The 21,696-nt window shown below is 44.6% G+C and overlaps 4 protein-coding genes across 7 annotated transcripts; 2 read left to right on the top strand and 2 right to left on the bottom strand.

Moving 5' to 3' along the window:
* Positions 1 to 588: 588 nt before the first annotated feature.
* cideb (cell death inducing DFFA like effector b) lies at positions 589 to 3,052 on the bottom strand. The gene is made up of 5 exons (XM_041965504.1): positions 2,976 to 3,052; positions 2,333 to 2,447; positions 1,272 to 1,430; positions 973 to 1,163; positions 589 to 730 (listed from the first exon to the last, which is right to left on the bottom strand). Exons 1-5 carry the CDS (start codon positions 2,999 to 3,001, stop codon positions 589 to 591), a joined length of 633 nt encoding a protein of 210 aa, XP_041821438.1. The 5' UTR covers positions 3,002 to 3,052.
* Positions 3,053 to 3,956: 904 nt separating this feature from the next.
* On the top strand, positions 3,957 to 8,606 carry tinf2 (TERF1 (TRF1)-interacting nuclear factor 2). Its single transcript, XM_041964650.1, has 10 exons — positions 3,957 to 4,287; positions 4,588 to 4,790; positions 4,941 to 5,048; positions 5,576 to 5,671; positions 5,788 to 5,898; positions 6,017 to 6,140; positions 6,353 to 7,196; positions 7,718 to 7,776; positions 7,865 to 7,941; positions 8,158 to 8,606. Exons 1-10 carry the CDS (start codon positions 4,260 to 4,262, stop codon positions 8,275 to 8,277), a joined length of 1,770 nt encoding a protein of 589 aa, XP_041820584.1. The 5' UTR covers positions 3,957 to 4,259; the 3' UTR covers positions 8,278 to 8,606.
* A 402-nt stretch (positions 8,607 to 9,008) lies between these two features.
* dhrs4 (dehydrogenase/reductase (SDR family) member 4) lies at positions 9,009 to 12,934 on the bottom strand. The gene is made up of 10 exons (XM_041964652.1): positions 12,427 to 12,934; positions 12,173 to 12,297; positions 11,723 to 11,838; positions 11,179 to 11,356; positions 10,944 to 11,045; positions 10,713 to 10,783; positions 10,525 to 10,576; positions 9,555 to 9,689; positions 9,381 to 9,436; positions 9,009 to 9,269 (listed from the first exon to the last, which is right to left on the bottom strand). Exons 2-10 carry the CDS (start codon positions 12,182 to 12,184, stop codon positions 9,155 to 9,157), a joined length of 837 nt encoding a protein of 278 aa, XP_041820586.1. The 5' UTR covers positions 12,185 to 12,297; positions 12,427 to 12,934; the 3' UTR covers positions 9,009 to 9,154.
* Positions 11,364 to 21,512, top strand: efs (embryonal Fyn-associated substrate). Of its 4 annotated transcripts, none has more exons than XM_041964648.1 (8): positions 11,364 to 11,388; positions 13,305 to 13,549; positions 14,392 to 15,729; positions 15,896 to 16,015; positions 16,950 to 17,894; positions 18,053 to 18,118; positions 18,797 to 19,054; positions 19,258 to 21,512. In XM_041964648.1, the coding sequence occupies exons 2-8, from the start codon at positions 13,538 to 13,540 to the stop codon at positions 19,441 to 19,443; spliced, it is 2,925 nt and encodes a 974-aa protein (XP_041820582.1). In that variant the 5' UTR covers positions 11,364 to 11,388; positions 13,305 to 13,537; the 3' UTR covers positions 19,444 to 21,512. The 4 variants fall into 4 exon arrangements, with proteins under 4 accessions (XP_041820582.1, XP_041820580.1, XP_041820583.1 ...); XM_041964646.1 differs by lacking the exon at positions 11,364 to 11,388 and adding an exon at positions 12,685 to 12,814; XM_041964649.1 differs by lacking the exon at positions 11,364 to 11,388 and adding an exon at positions 12,710 to 12,814 and having other exon boundaries at positions 13,340 to 13,549.
* The last annotated feature ends 184 nt before the right edge of the window (positions 21,513 to 21,696 follow it).

Here is a 21,696-nt window from a genome sequence, read left to right as displayed (position 1 = left end):
ACCTTTACACGTTTGTTAACATATATTGACCATCTTTTCAAAAGATACTCATTCGAAAAGTAGATCCACATCGATGAGTCCCTTTTTGCTGTGCAGACGTTTTTATTGTCATTCAAGTAAAACACTTCCATTGCTTGTTTGAGCACAACTTTTCTCATGTTGAGTTACATTAAAATATTCATAAACTACAAAATGAATAGCTACTTTTTCCTCAGCGCCCTAATATTAGAGTGGTTTTTCATGTGGAAATAGCCACAACATGATTTCTGTGCTTTGTTATCGTCTGGAATCTCAGAGTGGATAGAAACAAGAGCTCACCTGCCAACAATTCTAGGATATCATGTAGAATATATTGCACAAAAAAAATAGAAAAAAACTACATGAATAACTGTGACACTCAGTCAGATCTCTGTTGTTACTTAAGGCCATTTCTGACACTTAATCGTCAAAGATGTGTGTCCTTTTGTCTGTTACACTCTGTTTACAACCTGAAGTAACGTCAGAATAATAAATTGTAGACTAATATGATACACAATCATATAGTAACCCTGTGTAAGACATCACATTTACAGGCCCCTGTTGGCTATATCAGTTCCAGCTGGCTGTGTACTCCGCCCTCTGTGGCTGCCAAATCTCTGCGCCTTCGATAATGCGGCGGATCATGGAGGCAGAGGTGATAAGCAGGTGTCCAGCAGCATGTAGGAGGGTGGAGGCTACACGCAGGGCTTCTCTGAAAAACAGACCCGAGATACGGTGTCATCAGCGTGATGAGTACCCTTTGATCTCTGCCGCTGTGCAGTAAATTTGTAAAAATCTTATTGCAGTCCCATTCAAGCTTGTATCTTTTTTGATGATGTAACAACACATCAGTCAATCACTGGGACATACGTTCTGCAGAACAAGCTTCTTTTTGTCATTTGAACGTAGCTTCTCTGTTACATTTTGAGTTTCTCCCCCTTCCCCTGGGCTTACCTGAGGACTTTCTTGGGTCCCAGACACTGGAAGTTAGCACTCACGGAGTAAAGGCCTTGAAATGTGGCCTTCACACTCAGGGAGCCAAATACATCCTTCGGGCTCATCCTGTAAAGGTCGAAGGTGACACGAGCTATGTCTCTGCCGGTCCGAGGCTTGTTGTGGTCTTGAGATCTGGGCACAACAGAGTCCTGGGGTATCAGAGACATCAGTCACATTAAAGGAGTCGTCTAAGGTATGAAATGAGTAAATATGGAGCAATTTGATGAATAACATTTGGCTTCTTTGGTCAAACGTGCCTGCTGTCGTGTCCATGTCTGTCCAGGCTGCAGGGCCATGAGCATGGTGTTGTCGGGCAGGGTCATGAGGAACTCGTCGGAGTCCACCTCTGTACCGTCCTCCTCACAAACCAGAGACAGAGACGCTGCTGACAGGTACAGCAGCAAAGTCTGGCATACCTACAGCACAGAGTGAGTGAGAGTGGGTTCCCCATGTGTTCCACAGGTTTAATATAGGACTTTTAATGACATTTTAAATGCCTTGTAGGATGCAGGTCAACATTGTCATACACACTAAAGTATGATGGAAAACCAGTCAGGACAGTAAGGCCCATGATCTTTGATTAAGCACATGCATTTATTGACATTTATTTATTTTTTGTAGGTAATTTCCAGCTGTATATAATAATATAATATAATCAATTTACCTGACCTGGAACCAGATAAGCAACAGGAAACTGACAGATGGATAAACCAATTAAAAAAGACTTTGAGTCCATTTAGATTTTTGCTGAAAATACAGTACATGTTACCCTTTAACTCCAAATATAGCACCTTTAATCGGTCAGCATGTCACTCGGCATTCAGATTTTCTCAGAAACTACAGTCTGGCCCTGAGCAACACTTCAGACATCTTATCTTGAAACCACTGTGAGTGCAGCCTTGACTCATGACCACATGTGATTAAATATTTGACATCATCATAGCGCAGATGATGTCATTTTGTCGAGACAAAGGAACTTCACCAACAAGGTTTTTAGACGAGTTAACCTTTGTTTCTTAATCCACTTGTTTAAACATTGATTATTGTTTATTTTTTTAGTTACCCAGCATTAAACATTAAGTTTTTGGCTTCATTCTTAAGAAATTACTATGTTTTTGTTTGTAATGAGTTTTCTATTTGAAACTTTATCCTTTTTATTTCAAGTTGGACACTTTTTCCTGCCATTATTGGTTTTTCTTTTGACATTGCCTCTCCTTATTTTTATTATATTACATTGTCTATTGTTTTACATTTATTTCACGCAGTTTAAACCTGATCAGAGCTTTTCTTTTCCTTTTTCCATCACAATCGCTCTTACCCTCTCTTTCAGCTCCTCCAGGGTCCCGGCTGTGATGCCCTTCCTGGTCTCCCTGTTGTGACAGCAGACTCTGAAGGGACGCTGTGGTGGAGACCACACTCGCTTGCTTACAGATCTGTGGACAGAAAGGTAATTCAGTTATTTAATGTGTCTGATCCTCAGTGATTTTCTCAGCAGACATTCAACTTGTCACATGACGAAACGTTGAGGTGTTCCTAAGAACATTATAATCAAGTGTCCCAATAAGCCAGGACAGTGCGACAGTGAGTACTTTTATTAATTGCACTTGTGAGTTCTCGTCTAGCGGAGCCTCTTGTCTAATACACACAATGATTCTTCTTTTGTTGTCTTCATTGTATCAGATTATGTTATAATAATGCGTATTTTTTATGTTTTGATTTTTGTTCATTTTTGGGCGAACAAGGCAATTAATTAAAAAAAAAGTTTACCCATAAGGCTTTGAAATGTCAGAATTTAACACATCTTAAAATCACGTTATATTATTGAGTTAAACTTATTTACACATAGCCTACGTTAATTTTAGGGCTCCAACAGCTGCACAATATTGATTATGTTGTTGATCAAGCGAAGGGATCATGAAACAAATCAGTACGAAAAAGGCCAAAATGAATTCTTCACTTACTTGATAAAAGAAGCTGTTGTATCCATCCTCGTCGGTCTCTTGTTGTCTGTTCTCACAGCCTTATTTTTTTGTGAGGTGTTTTGGTGAAACAAATTGTAATGTAGTGTCAGTCCTGCTTGTGTCTGACCCAGCAGCTGGACTTTGCCCAGAACGTGGTGATAACTCAGATACAGAACAAAGGGCAAAGTTCATCTCGACTGTCTCTGTGTGAGAGAGACATCCTTTCTTGATCTGACAAGCTGAATTATCATCTGTAACCTGACTTATATGAGTATTTGCGGTCAATACACATGGTAATCTAACATAAATACAGTTTTTTGATAAACATCCCTTTTATTTGTTTTTTCTTTGAAGAATTGTGACCACAATACTATTGAAAGCAACATTTTACATTTAAATAGTAAATTTATCAATGATCTAAACTGCCGTATATCATGTTATACTAAGTATAGAAGAACACTATAGGGATATAAACTCATATTGATACATGTTATGGTTGATATTAGGTCTGCTGTTTGTTTTTAAAATGTTCTTGTTTTTATCCCTTTGTTTAAAAAACACGTTTAACTATCACAACACGTTTACAAGCAGTCGAACAGATGTTTCTTTTTAAGAGAATAAAAAATCAAATTAAATATAAGAGAAGCGAATACATATAAAGAGAATAAAGTGAAGGTATTAAACGATAAAGATATAGAAAAATAAACAAAAGTACAAATGTGCACAAATGTATACATAATCAGACAAGTTTCAGGGTAAAAACGTCTAATAATAATCATAAATATAGCAGGAATACACAGGGGCAACAGCTTCTACGTCACATCCTGGAAACAGCCATGGGTGCGCTTCTTTATTATTAGAGAGCGCCCCGTGGGCGGAGTTTCTTTTTCGAACTTAGTTCTAGCACGAACGCACGAGCCACCGCACATTCGGCACGCCCGATGTAACAATCCGAGCGAGTCACATCAGCGTGAAGGCGCGGGCGGGAGGATGAGAAGCAGAAGTTTTGATAGACGTGTTACTGGCTTTGTTTGTAACGGTTAGCGTTAAACAACAACAACGACACTGGTCCGCGCACTGGTGTGTAACGGTAGGGAGCTCCAGGCCTCACTGGAGTTTGTAGATATCAGCTCCGCAGCACTTCTCAAGCAACTCTGCCTCGTTAAACTTATTCCTGCGTCAGTTTTGGAGTTTAGTCGGGGAGCTGTCTGTCTAAGCTAAGCTAACGTCAACTTTTGGCCGTTTAACCTCTTTGGGTTAGCTGACTTGGACTGATTCAGTGGAATGGCTACAAGAAAACCTAAGGAAAATGGTAAGTACCAATAGCTGGGATTGTGTTAACACTGAATGTGATTATTATATATCGTAGTGAGCATGGTTGAAGTTGATTGAGGTTGTGGTGACAAGTGTGCCTGTCAGTGGAGTCATCCTCACTCCAGCAGCACACAGCGAGGTAGGCCAATCAGTGTAATTGACAGCTGATGGGAGACACCTGCGTTAGCACCGCTGATCAACAACAGCAGCACCCGTGGAGTGACGCAGAGGTCCAGCCTTGCGTGAATCAGTCAGCTGAGTTGTTATGGGTGTACTTGTGATCCTGTTTCCTGCACAGACGCCAGCCTTCCTTTCGTTGCGCTCCAGCTCCTGGCACCGCCTGTGCGTCTGGTATCTGCAGCCCTCTGGAAAGTGATGAAGCAGAGGGACGTGCTGCAGTACGGGGTTGTGGAGGAATTCGTGACATCAGCCTGCGAGACTGTGCCCGGGCTGCTCACCGTGAGGCACCAGGGCAAGCTGGCACTGGGGCTGAGAGGACGGGTGAGTTTTACAGAGGACGAGAACTCAGGTTTGGATGTGTTACCCCCACAATGCCAGTCTCAGTTTCCGAGCCCTTTTGATAGATACATCATCACCTTCCAGCATTAGATATTCTTGGCTCGATCTTATACTGTACTTACCTCTCTGCAGTTGATCTTGGAGCTGTGCTGTACGCAGCCCGATGAAAAGGTGATTAAGCCACATCTGGAAAGGATCCGTGCTCCTGCTGCCGTATCACCATCCTCTGCTCCTGCTGCGGTAAATTAGATTTAGTGTCCACAATCTCACAACAAAATGTGTTACAATTTTTGTCACAGTAAGAATTTTGTAGGTTTTTATTCCAAACAGCAACTGCATACTATGATGCTCCACTTCATATTGCGACATTACAATCACCAAAGAAATAAAAACAATATTTTTGACTCTATACCTTAATACAGATGATATTGTGATGTTTTGGGTATTGCTGGTCTGTGGTGGGGGAAAATCATTAGTAATGTGAATATGGTAGGTAACCGGATAGTTGCTAATTTCATGTAAAACAGAAAATTGCATACTTAAGCTGTAATGCAAAAGACCACTTCATGACCTTACAATATTACAAATAATAATGTCAAACTGTGGATGTCATGTTGACATGATTCGTGATGATGCTGTCACTCAGTAGTTGTCCTCAGATGTCCTTCAGATGTATTTGTGTGCGTTTCAAATGATTGTAATGTAAAAGCAAGTGTTCCTGAAGTTTGTTGTGGGAAAAGTGTCATTTTTGCTATCTTGTCTCCTAGAGGAGGGATGTAAAGATTCTGAGAACAGTGGAAAGTTTCCGCTCATTGGTTCACACACTGCTAACAGACCCAGAAGAGAGAGAGCAGTTCTTCAAGGTGAGACGATTGTGTTTATTTGCAATCGCAGCGGCAGCAGTAACTACTGACTTCAATCTGCGTTGGGATCATTTCTTAGGAAGGTAACGGCCAACAATTCTTCCCTCTTCTGTCAGGAGGAGTTTCCTGTGGATTACGGCCCAAAGTTTGACCAGGAACTGGAGAAGCTGCTGTGGGAGTTTTTGATTCGACTGGACCAGTTGCTTCCAGTTCCCAACCTTGCACAGGTAGTGGGTGCTTTTGTTTTTGCTGTAGATTGTAGTCATCTGAAAATGCCCGCTGACAAAATGGGATTCAAAATTAACGCAATTTCAAAAGAGACTGGTTGTAATAATTTGTGTCCAGACTGTGTCGTGGCTCAGTGATTCCCCCCCTGTCCTGGAGGAGTGTGCGCGGGCGGCCACCCAGCCCCAGCTCCTGAAGATACTGCTTCAACATCAAACCTGTCTGGGTCATCTGGAGACTGCAGGTAGAACCGGACGGTGTTTCCGTTGGTAACGTTCCACCGGCCACAGCGAAAAGAAAACATTCCACGATCAATCATCTGATCCACTTCCTCAGTACATGCACAGTTGTTGTTGTCAGCATCACAAGGAATGTAATAATGGGCTTAATGTACATGATAATACAAGTAAAACTGAATGAGTCCTAATAACTCCCCTGTTGTTATGCTTTTTACAGCATCCCTCCCTCCAAACATGGGAGACTCCATCCTGGCTTCACTCTCTCTGCCGCCCTCTGGAAGAGTGCCTTCAAATCAGCCAGCGGGAGCCAAAATGTCTGCTGCGGACGTGTCGGAGGAAACACCATTAATTACACCTGTGTTTGGACTTATCTCTAATGAGGATGTGCCGGTTATGAACTCTGCTAGTAAAAGGACTCAGAGAGGTCACGATCTATCAAACAAGCACTCGGACCCGAAAGAGGACTTGAATTTCACTGTGGTCAGACAGAGACAAAACCCCAAAGACAATGGAGTGCAAGTGGACGGAGAAAAGGTGGAGGAGGAGAGGAGTGCTTCAAAAAGAAGCAGCGCAACGAAACGCCAACATCCTGACAAAAGCGAATCCGACGAGGAGGAAGAAGTGTTTCGCAGGATCAGGCCTGAGAAAAAGAGGAGCAAGAGTTTAAGAAATGCAGCGAGCGGGCTCAGGCAGGAACGGGGCGACCGGAGGACAAATGAGAGCGAGGAAGGCGGGACGAAAACCGTAAGAAAGGAGGCGTGTGACAGAGCAGTCCTGGAAAGCTGTATGACCCAACTGGGTGTCAAACTGCTCCGCCTGCCGGATGATCCATCCCTCTGCTCCGTTTTTGTGTCTTGTCTGAGCAACCAACCCAGAGTTGTTCTTGAAAAGCTGTCAGTGACTTCTGCTGTCGCCAACAGGACTGGTAGAGGAGGGAAATCCTTCTACACGAAACGACACAATCAGAGGAGGAAGTCGCCGGTCAAAGCCCCAACACACAAAAGCACGAGCGACCGGCAGCAAAAGCCCGACTTGGATGTTCTTGGCCTGGACGATAAAGAGTAAGAGACGTGGAAACACAGTGCACCGGGTGCAAAGCACGCCTTAGCATTCTGTCTTAGCCTTAAGACGAGTTTGTGGTCAGCCACTAGCTTCACAAACCTGCTAAATGACTTGATGTGCATGGATTATTTGTGTCTTACATTTTGACAACATTCTGAATGTTTTTGTTTTAAACCAGTGCCCACTGCAGTTATATGACAGAATTATACTATATATATATTGTATTTATGTATATATTTATGTTTTATCTAAAATATTTTTATATGAAATAGAGAAAGTTATGTTACAGGTTGTGGACACTTTACAGCATGGTTTAAACCTTACAAATACAATAAAAACTGATTTAGTTCAATGTTTCCCGTTTCATTTGCTTTTTCTCTCTCTGAGATTATATTAGTGAATTGCAGGTTGCATGAAGAGAAAATTCATCATTACATTTCAGTGTGTCCTGGTCAACTGTAGACCTCATATCATATATGCAGATCATTATTGATGGTTTAATTGTGTTTCTACTTGGCAGAAATCATCCTGTGTTGCCGAGTATAAGCAGCTCTCCCCTTCAGCATCGGCGCAACACAGGTGATTTAACAAATCATCGTCAGTGAAAAACAATGAAAAGAATCACCTGCTCAGGTTTTAGTTGAACTGTGTTTTCTTTTCTGCGTAGAGACGGCCCTTCCAGGAGACAGTGAAGACTACGTAGCTGATTCTGAAGACGAGGCCACAAAGAACTTCAAAGGCAGGGTGTGTATTCTCAGACCATGAGAGGACATGATAAACATGGTTGTTGGTGCCTCTATAATGTGTTCAGTTTCAAACCGCTGACACATTTAGGCCTCAAACATAGCAACTTTACACTAATTCACCAAACAAACGCTCTCGTTCATTTGAAAGAGTTTTATTTATAAAACTTGCTCACTTCTGTCAGCAGTGTTTTCTAACTGACCCCGTCTCCCTCAGCTGTTCATGAAGCGCTACTACAAGACCAAACACGGCACTTATGTTCCCACTCTGAGGGAGTACTGGAAACCTGGGATGTCACGGCGGGACCTGATGTCCGCTGTCAGCAAACGCAGATGACGACGTGGATTTTCGCTACCAAGCCTGGCGTCGGAATGAAACGCCACAGGACTCTTGACTGTGGCCGAGTTGGTCGTCTCCAGCAGCTGCAGCCGCTGAAGAGCCAGAAGTGCGGGGAAGCGAGCCCTCCGCTGGGGCTGACGGATATGTATTTTTATTATCTTTCTCTTGGTTTCTCTGTAGGCGTATCAGATTGAGTTGAACTTGAAGAAGTGGTTTGTCAAACTATCGATTATGGATGCAGTCATGCAAATAAAACCTTGTTTTTTAAGTGTTTCTTTTTAATTGTTGGTGTACACTTTGATAATAAAGACTAGACAATACCTGTACATTTTAGCAATATATGACAGTTTTTAACATTGCATTCATGTTTAGTATGAGGAGAATTTGTCATTTAGACTGTCACACCTCATCTGATAATGACAAAGTATGCACTTGAGCTGCTTCTGGTGTCAAACTAATGCAATATGTGATCTGGTCTTAAGACAATAGTTAAAAAAAAAACAAAACCTTGCACAACTCGGCTTGTCAAGCCTGTTTACATACTTGAACGTACTGAAGGCCACTGAAAGCCTTCCCATTTCTTTACAAATGAAATTTCATGTTTGAATATAGACTGTGAGGAAGAGATGAGTTAGAGCAATCAGAGTGGACGTTCCTGGTCTGTGGTGTGTTATTTAGGAAAAGCTGTTGTATAAACTTGACAAGCAAACGTCACCCAGGTCTTCAGTAATTGGTCTTCGCTCTCATATTGAGGTTTCTTCAGCATCAGTCTGATCCAGCTTTACTCTGGCTGGGCCGTGCCGGCACTTCAGACGAGTCGTGGAAGCAATCAAAAATATAATCAGCACACACAACGAAGGGCAAATATAGAGCTTCAGAGTCGACCGCCCATCCCTCCGGTCACTGTGATGGTCTCTCCTGTGATGTAGGAAGCCTCCTCAGAGCACAAGAAGGCAATCACTCCACCGATCTCCTCTGGCTCTCCAACTCTGAGGGCAAAGACGAAGGAAAATGTGGAACATGGCGTTCACAAATGATTCATGTAGTTGTGCATGGTATCCTTAATTAGTGACTAACATCCATGTGAGCATGAGCTCTACCTTTTGATGCTGAGCTGCCTTTTAAATTCGTCCATGATGGCTTCACTCTGCCACAACTGAGAAAATAAACAGAAAATGTGACTCAAGTGAGATGTTATTGTGTGAAGTTGTGAAACACAACAAAATACAGGAGAATTTTTTTTTAAAAAGCCATATTCTTGTTTTCCTCCTCACCGCAGAGCTGAAGCGGGTCTTGATGACTCCGGGGGCCACGCAGTTGACTCTTATGTTACTGTGAGCCAGCTCAGGAGCCAGGGCTCGGGTCAGACCCAGCAGCGCTGTCTTGCTCACACTGTAAGGACCCAGGGCCTGCAGAGACACAGCGTCCGAAACAAACACATGCACACTGCATGAAGTGTTCAGTTTATAGAAGAAAACAAGTGACCCGACTGTTAAAAGGTAACTGAACACACCATGAGGTCTTTGCTGACCTCCGGTGGCTCAACTTCACACTTTGCTGAACACAACAGTATAACCAGGACTGCATAATAATTGAAGGGATATATGCGCACACATAACAATCACAGGTCAAAACAAAGCTAACTTTAGCTGAATTATAAAAGCCAGAACTGGTACTAAATGGCGAGGCATTCAGGAGCTGAACCAGCTCTCTTTGCTGAGCTCCTAAAAAAGAGGTGTGATCCCATTACTAGTTTCTACAGCTTACAGTCAGATGGTGGATATAATTATATTTATGTGTTTTAAAATCAGGTTGTTTGTTGATACAATGTTCTTAACTGTCTTGTGTTCTGTGAGATGAGGCCAAAGCTTTACAAATTTACGACCGTCTGTTCCACAGACTGCTGGTACTGTGTCGAGGAAATTAATATAAACAAGTAAAATATGTGCTGTTGATTAAATTCTCATGTTCTCGTGTGTTGGATTCAATGCACAGCAGTGCAAACCTTAAAAAATATGGTACCTTCGGACCTTCAAAGCAGTCTCAAGGTCCAAAACTGTAATAAATCCCGAAAACTGTCCAAACTCATGGCAAGGGTCTAACAAGCAAAAATGAACTATTTTTTTTAATTTATGCACAGGTTGGGAATGAAAGAGAAACAGTCATCGCAACAAGAAGCTGTCGATTAAAGGGTGCAGTGGAAAGAAAAAGTTAAACCAAACCATGTTTGAGATTCTCACTGACCTGCATTGGTTGGTATCCAGCCACAGATGACACAAATACTACATTTCCTCCTCTGAAACAGAGAAACAGACACATCTTATGGAATTAAATATACAGTGGGTATATTCTTTATTGTTGTTTGGATATTATTGCGCCCATTTTTTTTCCACATACTGAATACTGTTGCCATCTTTTAGTTTGTCACTCACCCCCTCTTCTCCATATGAGGCACCACTAATTTAGTCATGAGGAAGGCTGATTTCACATTCACAGACAGGATCTAGAGAAAAAAGAAAGAAAATGTATCATTTTCAATACTAAAATTAGCCATAAAATATCCCCTTTTCGAATAAATTAAAAGAGACAGGAGCCACAGATTCTTCATGTTTTCCTGACTTTTTGCTTCATAAATGAGTCCGGGCTTCATTTGTTGTTTGTACCTTGTCCCAGATGTCCTCTGTGGAGTCCATGATGTTTCCAAAGAAAGGGTTGACCGCTGCGTTGGACACGAGGATGTCAATGCCCCCGCACTGATCCAGAGTCTATTCCAAGGACAGGAGACTAATATTCAGGTTGTAAGTCAAATGAATCACTGACAAACTCATAATTATGGGTGTGCAGCCCAAACCTGTCTGTAAGACATATAACTGTGGTTGCTAAAATTTTTAAAAATACCATTTGAACCAGTTTTTCTCTGTCTTCTCCCTTGCCAACGTTACAGGTGGTCCCAGTCACTTGGATGCTCTGGTTCCGCAGCAGCGCCACGGCCCTGTCCACGTTGGCCTGCCGCCGGCTGCTCACCACCACGTGGGCACCTCTCTTCCCCAGAGCCTGAGCTGCAGCCAGGCCGATCCTGAGGAGGAGGAGGAGGAGGAAGTCAGTGAGGTCAGTTATCATCAGCGTGTGTCAGTGTTTTACATGATGCCGTTAGGAGACAAATGTATTTTGCTATCACAGTTCACACTTGGTGGGAAGGAGAGGATGCTCTCAGTACCAGCTTAATAAAATGTGTGTTATTCCTTCCTGTAATTTGCCAATCCTTTCCAGCTGTCATCCAAAGAAAAGTCTTTAAAATCACAAAGTAGAGCAGATTATACACCAGCAGAATGTGCTGCTTAATCAGGACAGCAGATACTATCGCAAAGGCTGTTTCTTAGTACTCTCCTGTGTATTTCAGGGCAGTTACAGACATAGCAGGAAGCAACTGTGTCATTCTTACCCATCTGTGGAGGCAGTGACTATGGCTACCTTCCCAGCAAGGCTGCTTTGAGACATACTCCTTTGGCCTGCAACGGGATTGGACCTTAGGCACCTTAATACACCCCTCAGCATCACCTGTGAACAGAGAATAGTCACGGATTTCGTTTTTTTATGATTGTACTTTGTAACTAGAGCAGAGGTCATATGGACCCAGTGGTGCACTAGCTGAATGCTGAGAGGTATGAGTTAAGAGTGAATTAAGTTGAAAACCACTTTTTTTGGTAGCCACTTAACCAATAACACACGGATTGATCCGCGATGAAGGAACAGCAACTTTAAAACACTTGATCGCTATTTGCAAAGGCAGACTCAGACAACTTTATGCAAGTTTTTTTTCTTTAACGCAGCGGGTTGCATTGTTTAGGCAACTAATGCAAGCGTGTAAATACGATCAAGAGCATTATCTCACCCTGCGGTCCATGCAGAAATGAAAATGAGGTTGCACAGAAGCGGAGTTTGTCAGAAGACTCTGGACCTTTGACTATCGTCGATTCATGTGTTGGTGCAGTGAGTATATTCCGGGTAAGAGTCCAGCTGTCAAAATAAAAGCATTCAGCAAGAAGCCCAACGCAATTTGCTGTTCTGTAATTCAAATGTATCACCAAGTCCGTCCAGACAATCATGCCGTTTGTTTAGGGGATTCGTATTTTTTGCTGTACCTACCGATGATAATAGTAGTCGTAGTTTCTGTTTTCGATTGTCATTTTTCCGAATTTTACATCTTTTCTGAGTAACGGATAAATATACGGACGTTCCTAAATGCAACCCGCAAAAACGAGCCAATCACGCAGTCGGTGTATTTTGAGCCGCGGATGCCTACATGATTTCACAGATGTCGGATTGGTCTAAAGTCTGGCGCTGACGCTCAAGCTACGCTATTAGATCAGTGGACTATGTGAACCTCAAAGGAGGCGGAGATAATTTTGTTGTCATTCACGAAGATGATTGAACGCCGACGGCCCACCGATTTTCACGGCTGAAAAGAAGTGATTTTACATATCATAGACCGAGCGCCGACTCGAAGTTTATTGGCGATAGGAATAAAAGCAAGGTAATAATTTAATAATGGCCGCTTTGGGTGATAACGTTGGCTGGTAAACAAGTCGGCTCTAGCGGTTTTACCCAGTGGTGCCATTGTTGTTTTGAAGTGAACTTTAGCGTTAGCAGCGAAAGCCGATGAAGATAACTGGCGTTAACACAGCTAACATTATCGAGCTAGTTTCAGTAGCTAACGCTAGGCCGCGACAACATTGCTAACGTAACTGTAGCTAACGTCAGCTACCGTTCAAGCGAATACCATTTAACACGGACAGCGTTCACATACTCAGGTATAGAAGATATCTCCGATAGTGAGTGCACACCGCTTATTTATTTGCGACGCTAAGCTAACGTTAGCTTTCGCTGAACGGGTTGCATTCAACGTAACGCTACTGGGCGTGGAAAGGATAGACAGGTGTTGCCGCTGCCTGCCTGGCTTTCATTTCACATGTGTCCTGTAACGTATGAGTTGAGGCTAACCAACTGTCTCGGTGTGTTTATAGATCAGCCGTGAAAAACGCTTCTGCCTGGATTGCAGGATCCTTATGAAGGCGGAGACGGCGAAGCGCCCGGACTTCGAGATGTGTCCTACCCCGACCCAGCTGTGCTCCTGCACCGACTGTCTCCGGCGAACAACACATCCATGAGAACCACAGCTGATCTAGATGGACGACCCCGACTGATCGGGACACTCGAGTTATAGTTACTCTGAGACATAACTGTTCACTTGGCAACGATGTCTGTCTCCGTGAGTACAGTAATTGTCTCTTTGTTTGTGTGAATGTGCATGTACTGGTTGTGATGCTGTCACAATGCTGGACAAACGTGATAAACCTTGAAACTAAAAAGTTACGATTTGCTGGGTGTGTGTTTTACTTTTTCAAGCTATGTCACCATATCTCTATATTTTATTAGGATCCTCATCGCTTCCATTACTGTTCTAAGGGGGTCCCACATGGCTCAATGAAGCCTAGCTGTCCCCAGGGGGTTGGTTTAGAAAATGAAAGGGGGCCTGACTCTGTGGCTTTGGGTTGGCAATTAAGTCCTAAACAGCCAGGGACAGATGTGCCTCTCATCCCCTCCCCCTCCCTCTCATCTCCCTCATTACCATTAAGCCCTTATGTCCATTTGATCATTGATCCCCCTGACTGTGCCCCTCTTTCTCTCCGCTTCATGATTACTGACACAGCTGCGAATTTTGAGTTTGCCATGATGCTAGGTTTTACACTTTACATTTTTTTTGTGTTCATCCTTTTCCCTCATCCTCTTGTCTCTCGCATGGACATTTTACGAGATCTTCCCTATTCACTCCTATTCACTCTCCATTCAACAGCTCTAAACAATCAGCCTTTTTATACGCCTGACTTGGCATTGCCATGTCAATGTAGTGGTTTGTTTGTGGTGTGCAAATGTGAGACACTGTCTTGTGTGAATTCAGGCTGTCGATTAAAACCTACTTTCATATGGTCATTTTGGGTGTGTGTGTGTGTGTGTGTGTGTGAGAGAGTGAGTACGTGTATGAGAGAGAGAATTACTGAATGATAGGGTCTGCGTTCATGATTTCTACTCTTGTCTCGCCCTCTTTCTCAGACGGTATTGGCAAAGGCACTGTTTGACAACACGGCAGAGAGCCCGGAGGAGCTGGCTTTCCGGAAGGGTGACATCCTGATGGTTCTTGAACAGGAGCAGAGCGGTGGGCCGGGCTGGTGGCTCTGCTCCCTGCATGGCAGACAGGGAATTGCCCCTGCCAATCGCCTTAGACTCCTCCAGACCGCTCCGCCCCCAGGCACAGACGTCCGTCACGGCCCTGTTGAGGACTCGGTCTACCTGTCGCCTGGTTCTCCACTGACCCGGACTGCTGTCAGCAGCAGTGCAGAAGACATAGATGGAGTGTATCGCTCCCCGCCAGGTGCGGGTGAGGGACGAGGAGTCGGAGCTGCCTCAAGGCCCGGGGAGCTCCGCAGAGTTGAGGGCGGGCGCCCACGCTCGCACTCCAGCTCTGGCACACGGCCCAGGCCTGACTGGGATATTGGGGTGGCGGGGCGTCCACGCTCACCCTCTCTGAGAGGACGAGGCACAGAAATGACAGGAGCACTTTATCAGACTCCAGTAAGTCCCATGCCTTCAGCAGCTCAGCATGCCAGGCAGCCAGGAGCTCTAGAGTCCGTGTACCTCTCCCCCACTGGCGTGCCAAGGGCAACCGATGAACCAGAGGACACTACATATTTAGTCCCAAGAGAAACACTAACAACAGGACAATCCGACGACTGTTACTTGGTACCCAAAGGGACACCACTTGCAGGTGACGATGTTTACCAATGCCCAACAGGAGGAGTTGTGGCCTCTGCTGTCTGCTCTAATGGCCCGTCCATAGTAGGCGGTACACCGGGTACCCCCCAGACCAAAGGGAGCCAGGACACACCTGGGATGTATCAAACACCCACCCCCATAGGAGCAAGCCTTCACAGGACTTCAGCCACAGTTTTGGCCCATCAGCACCCATGTCAATTAACTTCTGCTCAAGCATCGCCCAGACCTCTCCTCAAGGGGGTTTCACCCAACCCTGCTGCAGCCAGGGGCAAACCTGGCCTGGCCTGTCACCGGGGCTCCCCTTTGCTGGTCAGGGCAGGGCAAATCAGAGTTCCTGGATCACCAAATTTCGCCCGCAAACCTCCTCCACCAGCACCTCCAGTGAGGGGAGTCACCAGGAAAGACGCACAACAAGCAGCACTGCCATCAGCTGATTCTAGCTCTGTCCCCAAACCCAGTGGTCCGGTCACTCCTGCAAGCCTGCTGCAAGAACTGGACAAACAGAGGGGAACTCCTCAGAGCAAGGAGGAAAGGACGAACAATGGCCTGGAGAAAAGCAACAATGTGCAGAACAAAAAAGGAGAAAATCAGGATTACTCAGATCCTGTGGATGATCAGGTTTGTGGTGGCTATTCCACTTACTACACTGTTGAAACTGTTGTTCTGCCAACAGAAGTGTTATGTTGTCGCTTCATATGATTCATTGTGTTTGAAAAAGATAAAACTGTTGGTCAACCAAGACCTGCGATCACAATTAGTTTGTTTGCTTTTGTTGTCTCGGTAGGTGTACGATACCCCTCCCAGTGGAAGGTGGCAGCGTCCTGTCCCACCTTCCCTTGGTGATGATAATGGCATCTATGACACCCCTCGCAGTGTCCCACCACAAGTGGACTCTGAGACAGAGGTAAAGACACCACTTAACAATCTTAGCTGAGCCACAGACATGTCTTATTAGTACGTGTTTTCTTAAAGGGAACTTCATTTCAGATTTATCTTGTCCAGCTTGATCTCCTCTCATTTTTATGACTTACATAAGTGCATAAGATGTGTTGTTGTTTGGGGGTGTGCAGGCTTTAATCTTTCATCACATGTATACAATTACCTTTTTTCTTTTGTACTCTGTATTTGTTTGTATTGTAAAAAAAAAAAAAAACCTGGGAACTGTGGTAAACCGTTGCATTAAATTCGTGTCTGTACAAGTGAGGTGATCCACCAACAAAAGATGACTATCAAGCACCCTGACACCATTACTTCCCACATTCCACCATCCGTCTGTGTCCCTGCCCCCCTTCAAGGCAGGGCCACACCTGTCTCTGTCTGCTGTGGGAGCCTGTCTATCCAGTCCAAATGCTGCTGCTATTTTCTCTCAGTCACACCCATCTGTCAGGGCCATTGCGAGGCCATACCACCAGCACCCTGCCCCCAGTGGTCTCCTCTTTAATGTTGCCTGAATATGTCTGCCAGCTGCTAGATTATTTTTTCCTCTTTGACTGCAGCTACTGTACTTGGACTGCAGACTCAATGCTTTCACTTAGCTATTTAAGGAGACAAATACGTCTCTGCCTCCTTTAAGCAATCTGATCACCCATGCATTTACCAAAGTCTTCTAAGCTCACAGTACACAACATTTTATTGCTGCAAACTGTACCTACAGTATTAGATGAAGTTAACCTCAACTGCATTGCTGCTCCGACATTGACACAGAAACCTCATCTGCTATGGCACACTGAATACATTCTTTCCCTCTTTCATGGAAATGATCCTCCATGCACATGATCACAAGGGGAACAACAAGCGCAGTTTCAAAACATTCCCTTTGTCTTCTCCCCCTCTTGTAGGTCTATGATGTCCCGACCATCACTCTGAATGTGTCCACGTCAGATGTCCAGCCTGATGAGGTTGACGACGATGTATACAGTGTCCCTACGCTTCCAGGTGTGCCTCTGGGCCCAGGGGAGTCCACCACCAGCCTCTCTAGTGAGGATGCGGCCCAGGTTGGACAAGTCTATCGTGTGCCCAGACCTGAGAAACGAGCCAGCGGCGGAGGTCAGAACCGGGACTCCTCGGAGCCTGACTGCGGCATCTATGACATGCCTGCTTTGACTGCCGAAGTCCTCCCTCACTCTTCGTCATCCTCCTCCACCTCTACTCGTCGCCTCTCTGTCTCCAGTAACGGTTCAGGTGACATGCAGTGGAGAGCCTCTCTCGGCAACCTTGTCCACTCAGTGCTGAGCACAACCTCCAGCTCGACCTCCACTCTGTCGTCACGGGACCTGGCCACCTCGTTGGCTGAAATCCTGTCGACCTGGAAAGCCAGTCATTCAGACGATCCTCCGCCGCCTCTGCAGCAGGCATGGGCTCGCCTGTCGGATCTTCTGCCGGCACTGTCTGCTGTCGGCAACGCTCCTCCATCTGAAGGCCTCTTGTCGCTGGTCCAGCGCTCCCTTGAGGAAAGCGCCCTCCTCTTGCAGGCTCAGGGCCGACCCCGCCTGCCTTCCCAAGAATCCTTGTCCCGCAGACCGTTGCCTGCACTCCCAGTGCAGGACGGGAAGTCCTCAGGAGGTGGGATGGGCTCCCGTAAAGGTAGCTGGATCCAGGAGAGGCCCCTGCCCCCAACCCCTCAGCCTGCCTTCCCGTTGCCTCCCACTCCATCGACTGTGACGCTGACAGTTGGCCCTGTTGATGGAGAAGATGACCCCAGCAATGAGTATGCGGGGATTGGCTTGACTCCCATCCCTGCCCCAGTACCTACTGGAGACAGCGTTGGATATGTGAAGCTGCAGGTACATTTCACAATCATGTTATTCTATTATTATAGAGCATAATAGACTACTCCCTATGAGTGTTTGTGCCTCAGCACATTTTTATTCTTGCTTGTAGTTATTCATACATGTCATGAAATGTGTAAACATGCCTGACTCTTCCCTCCTTCCAACACTAGGGTAAACCTGAGCCACCTACTGATGCCCTGAACGAGAACGGACAAACTATCACTGCAGAGCCGAGGGTGAGTCTCTCCCTCTGTGTTTTTACCTCTGTGTACACAATCCTCAGCTCCTACAGTCCCAGGCTGTCATTTGCAGAGTTTTTGTTGTACAGAAACACGCGCAGCAAGTCTACACAGATAAGTCATTGATTCACTCTGTGTTCACAGTGCGCTCTGTTTGCTAATGAGCACTGTGACTCATTAATCCAGCTTGCAGCAGCTCTTACACTTAACCAAGTTTTCTCGAGACAGCCTGTGTTACTATCACGTTATCCCATGTCTCCTGAATCTCCGCACCCATCGATCATGCGTGGAGAGAATTTTTTAAACCGTCATTTGTTTTGCTGAGACACCAACATCAAGACACCGGAGACTTGTAACAACAGCAGTCAAGTATTGTTTTGTGTTATCTCTTAGGTCAGTTTTGCCTTATGTTGCTTGAGACTGAGGTTTTCTCATCACTCAGTCTGCACTTTTTTCGACTCCTTGCTGGATTCCTTGGTTGCGCCGTAGACGACGAACAAGAGGTCACTTGTGAATCTTAACAATCTTGCCTTACATAGTCTAGAGGCTGCAGGACAATAAGTGACAGAGAAGCAGTCATTCGTTCGACAGTGCCTCTTGCTGACCTAATGTGTATGTGCGTGACTTTCAAGTCAACAGTCATATGTGTTACTAATTTAATTTTTCCTCGCACAGTTGACCCCATCCCCCGCTCTCCCGGTGTCCCTCTCCCTGGAGGACTCGGAGCTGCTGTCCTTTTACTCCTCTCAGAGCCTCGCTCACCTCTCCTGCCTGGCGGACGCCATCGACGTGCTCTTCAGCAGCGTGCAGGGGAACCAGCCGCCCCGCATCTTCGTCGCCAGAGGGAAGAGTCTCATTGTGACGGCACACAAGTTGGTGTTCATTGGGGACACGCTCTCCCGCCTTCTCACCTCTGCAGACCTCCGGGCCAAGGTATGCAGAGAAAGGCTTATGCACATCTTGTTTTCATGATGTTATTTGTGAAATCATGAGATATAGTTTGTATGTTGAGGGGGGAAAATGCTCAAAGTATAGCCTCCTTGTCTTATTGGACACTAACAAACAGTTAACAGTTAATAAAGTAAAATTATTAAAGCTGTGTAGTAACTGTGTTTTTATTTCTTTCTCTACTTCAGATCACAACCTCGGGGGGGCGACTCTGCCAGGCCTTGAAGTCAGTTGTCGTGGCAACAAAGGGCGCTGCACAAAACTACCCGTCAGTATCCGCCACTCAGGAGATGGTGGACCGCGTTGCCGAGCTCTCCCAGCAAGCAGCCGGCTTCTCCACTCTGCTCCAGCGTCTGGCGGAAATATCTTCATGATATTTCATATCACTTGCGTAAAAGCTTTGTTTACACTACACATATATTTTCTCTCTTCGAAATGCCTTATTTGTTGTTAGACTCTTTTCATTACCTTTGGTTTGAACGGGAAGCCAAGTTGAATCCTGGAACAAATGTTTTAACCCCACTGCAGCTGTTACTGAGCTGGGTTTTGACTGTGTTGGTTTTGTCCTCCAAGTGTGCGTTGGTTTGCCTTTGTTTATATACTGACCTCTGTGCTTTGACGCCAGGCACACGTGTCTTTGTGTGTTAACTTATTGAATATTTGAAGCCCCGCCGTGGCTTTGAGTGTCCGTGCGGGCTGCTTATTTTGGGAGCTTTGCTTTATTGTATTTGCCATATTTTCTTCCCCTCACATGATAGCCACTTTTCCTTCCTTCCTCTATTTATTTAGCCATCCCCCCTATTCCAGGAATAGCACAGAAGGAGGCCTTGCATCCTGGTTCTGGCCTACTTTTTACTGTGATACCTGAAAGGCCTTTTGTGATTATCATTCTGAAGCTGTTGAAGCAGCGTATTGAGTGTTTAGGGCTTAATAAGGGAGAAATGGAATAGGGTGTGGGCTAGGAAGTTTGCCCAACTTCCATTCTTAATCTGTGCAAGTATGTGTGGTGTTTGTGTAGTACCCATTTCCACTCGAGAGCAAAGATTAACCGCAGTACAGCGTGTAATCCACTCGATGAGGATTATGAGAAACATCTTTCAACACATGTCAGTTTATGTTCATGCAGTCTTACGCACCTCGTGAAGAAAAACTGAAGTCCCATCAGACAGAGAGATATTATTTGAGAGTGAATAATGATAGCTGGATGGGAAATTGCCTAATCCTGTTCTTTCCCACAGTCACATGGTAGCCTGGCAGTGGACAAAAAAAAAAAAAACCTGTCGACCAAGCTCACCTGTCTCCACATGTGTTGTGATCTGCATGGTTACGTTTCGTTGACTCCCTTTGCTTGTCATATTCATTTCCTGCGAGATGTTCACCCCTGTCAACAGTGCGTGGTCACATCTGCTTTGATAGTTTCAAATGAGCAACTTTGCTGTGATGGCGTACAGCAGGAACAAGGCTGGGTATTCCCTGTACTTGTACTTGATCTTAACCATATCACCCAGCTGTAGTAGAAACTGTGATGCCCACTTTTTGTATGACATGGGAGAATTCTACATTTTAAATCCAGCTAAACACACATCTGTTTTTTTTTCATCTCATACAATTATATTACTGTCTGACCTCTACCATTTTCATTTACACCAATCATCAACTGTAATATGCACACAGCTCAGAAACATGGTTAGTATGAAGTTGTGGTGGAACATAAAGTAAACTGGAGGTTGATCAGACATTTACGCTACAGATCTTCACTGTGTAAAGTAAACACATGGCCAGCTTCGTCTTTGAGGGCAAGGTTTGAAAAGTGTTCTATCGTCAATCATGTTACTCATTTTATTTATCAGATGCAAATCAGTATCATCAGGGCATTGCATAATCATCTTCTTAGTTGTGTGGCTGTGTTTAAATAACTCTTTGGGGAATACAGTAACTTCCTGCTTTTAGATTTGTTTTCTGCTGCAGTGCCACCTTGTGGAGGTTTGAAGTGCTAGTTAATGAATGAAACCTGCCTGCTAAAACAGGCCCTGTACTGTATGTATGAAGAGAGCATGATCAGCAAGTAACCTTTAGATCAATATTTATTATTGTCAGTTTTTATGTTCTTTGCTTTCCAGTTTGCATGGCTTTAATTTGCTTCAATTTTATATATGCACATTTTTCACTGGGGGTGTTTTTTCTGGGCAATTTACAATGAACACAAATGTTTGTTTTTTTGTTGTTTTTTTCTCCCCAGAAAGGTTTAAGTTACAGTTAAAAGATATTGCTGTATTTTCCCTTGTACAAGAAAGGGTTTTTTTTACACTATGTGAACTCATTTGAGTGTGTTATCTGTCTTTTCTCATTCAGTAAGCAGACCTAAACCTCTTTACTTTTAACACTACATTTGATGTCTGTCTTGTATTCCTGTTCAGAATGCACAAATACATCTTTTGCAATTAAACGCATGTGTTTTGATCATTTATTGCAATGTTACTTTGTCAAAACATTGATTTTATTGTATCTGCAGGACATCGTTATTTGCTGTGCAAAAAAGAAGTGGTGCATTTTCTACTGCAGGGATCGTACTTTTACGTAAACTGGTCGAAGTCCGATTACAGCCACTTAAAATAGCGGCACATAAA

Source organism: Chelmon rostratus, chromosome 23, assembly GCF_017976325.1.
Source record: "Chelmon rostratus isolate fCheRos1 chromosome 23, fCheRos1.pri, whole genome shotgun sequence".
In the NCBI taxonomy this organism is placed as follows: Eukaryota; Metazoa; Chordata; class Actinopteri; order Chaetodontiformes; family Chaetodontidae; genus Chelmon; species Chelmon rostratus.
This window is presented reverse-complemented; position numbering and strand designations above follow the sequence as displayed.

What these genes read in the sequence shown, in the direction of transcription:
- efs (XM_041964648.1), top strand. An exon ending in TTGGATATGTGAAGCTGCAG is followed by an intron (nt 17,895 to 18,052) that starts GTACATTTCACA and finishes TTCCAACACTAG; the next exon opens with GGTAAACCTGAGCCACCTAC. An exon ending in CTATCACTGCAGAGCCGAGG is followed by an intron (nt 18,119 to 18,796) that starts GTGAGTCTCTCC and finishes TTCCTCGCACAG; the next exon opens with TTGACCCCATCCCCCGCTCT.
- dhrs4 (XM_041964652.1), bottom strand. An exon ending in GAGAAAAACTGGTTCAAATG is followed by an intron (nt 11,046 to 11,178) that starts GTATTTTTAAAA and finishes TCCTTGGAATAG; the next exon opens with ACTCTGGATCAGTGCGGGGG. An exon ending in CTGGATACCAACCAATGCAG is followed by an intron (nt 9,690 to 10,524) that starts GTCAGTGAGAAT and finishes GTGTCTCTGCAG; the next exon opens with GCCCTGGGTCCTTACAGTGT.
- cideb (XM_041965504.1), bottom strand. Translation starts at nt 3,001, where the DNA reads ATGGATACAACAGCTTCTTTTATCAA. An exon ending in AGACATGGACACGACAGCAG is followed by an intron (nt 1,164 to 1,271) that starts GCACGTTTGACC and finishes CTGATACCCCAG; the next exon opens with GACTCTGTTGTGCCCAGATC. An exon ending in GGACCCAAGAAAGTCCTCAG is followed by an intron (nt 731 to 972) that starts GTAAGCCCAGGG and finishes TCTGTTTTTCAG; the next exon opens with AGAAGCCCTGCGTGTAGCCT.
- tinf2 (XM_041964650.1), top strand. Translation starts at nt 4,260, where the DNA reads ATGGCTACAAGAAAACCTAAGGAAAATG. An exon ending in CAGTTCCCAACCTTGCACAG is followed by an intron (nt 5,899 to 6,016) that starts GTAGTGGGTGCT and finishes ATTTGTGTCCAG; the next exon opens with ACTGTGTCGTGGCTCAGTGA. An exon ending in TCAGCATCGGCGCAACACAG is followed by an intron (nt 7,777 to 7,864) that starts GTGATTTAACAA and finishes TTTTCTGCGTAG; the next exon opens with AGACGGCCCTTCCAGGAGAC.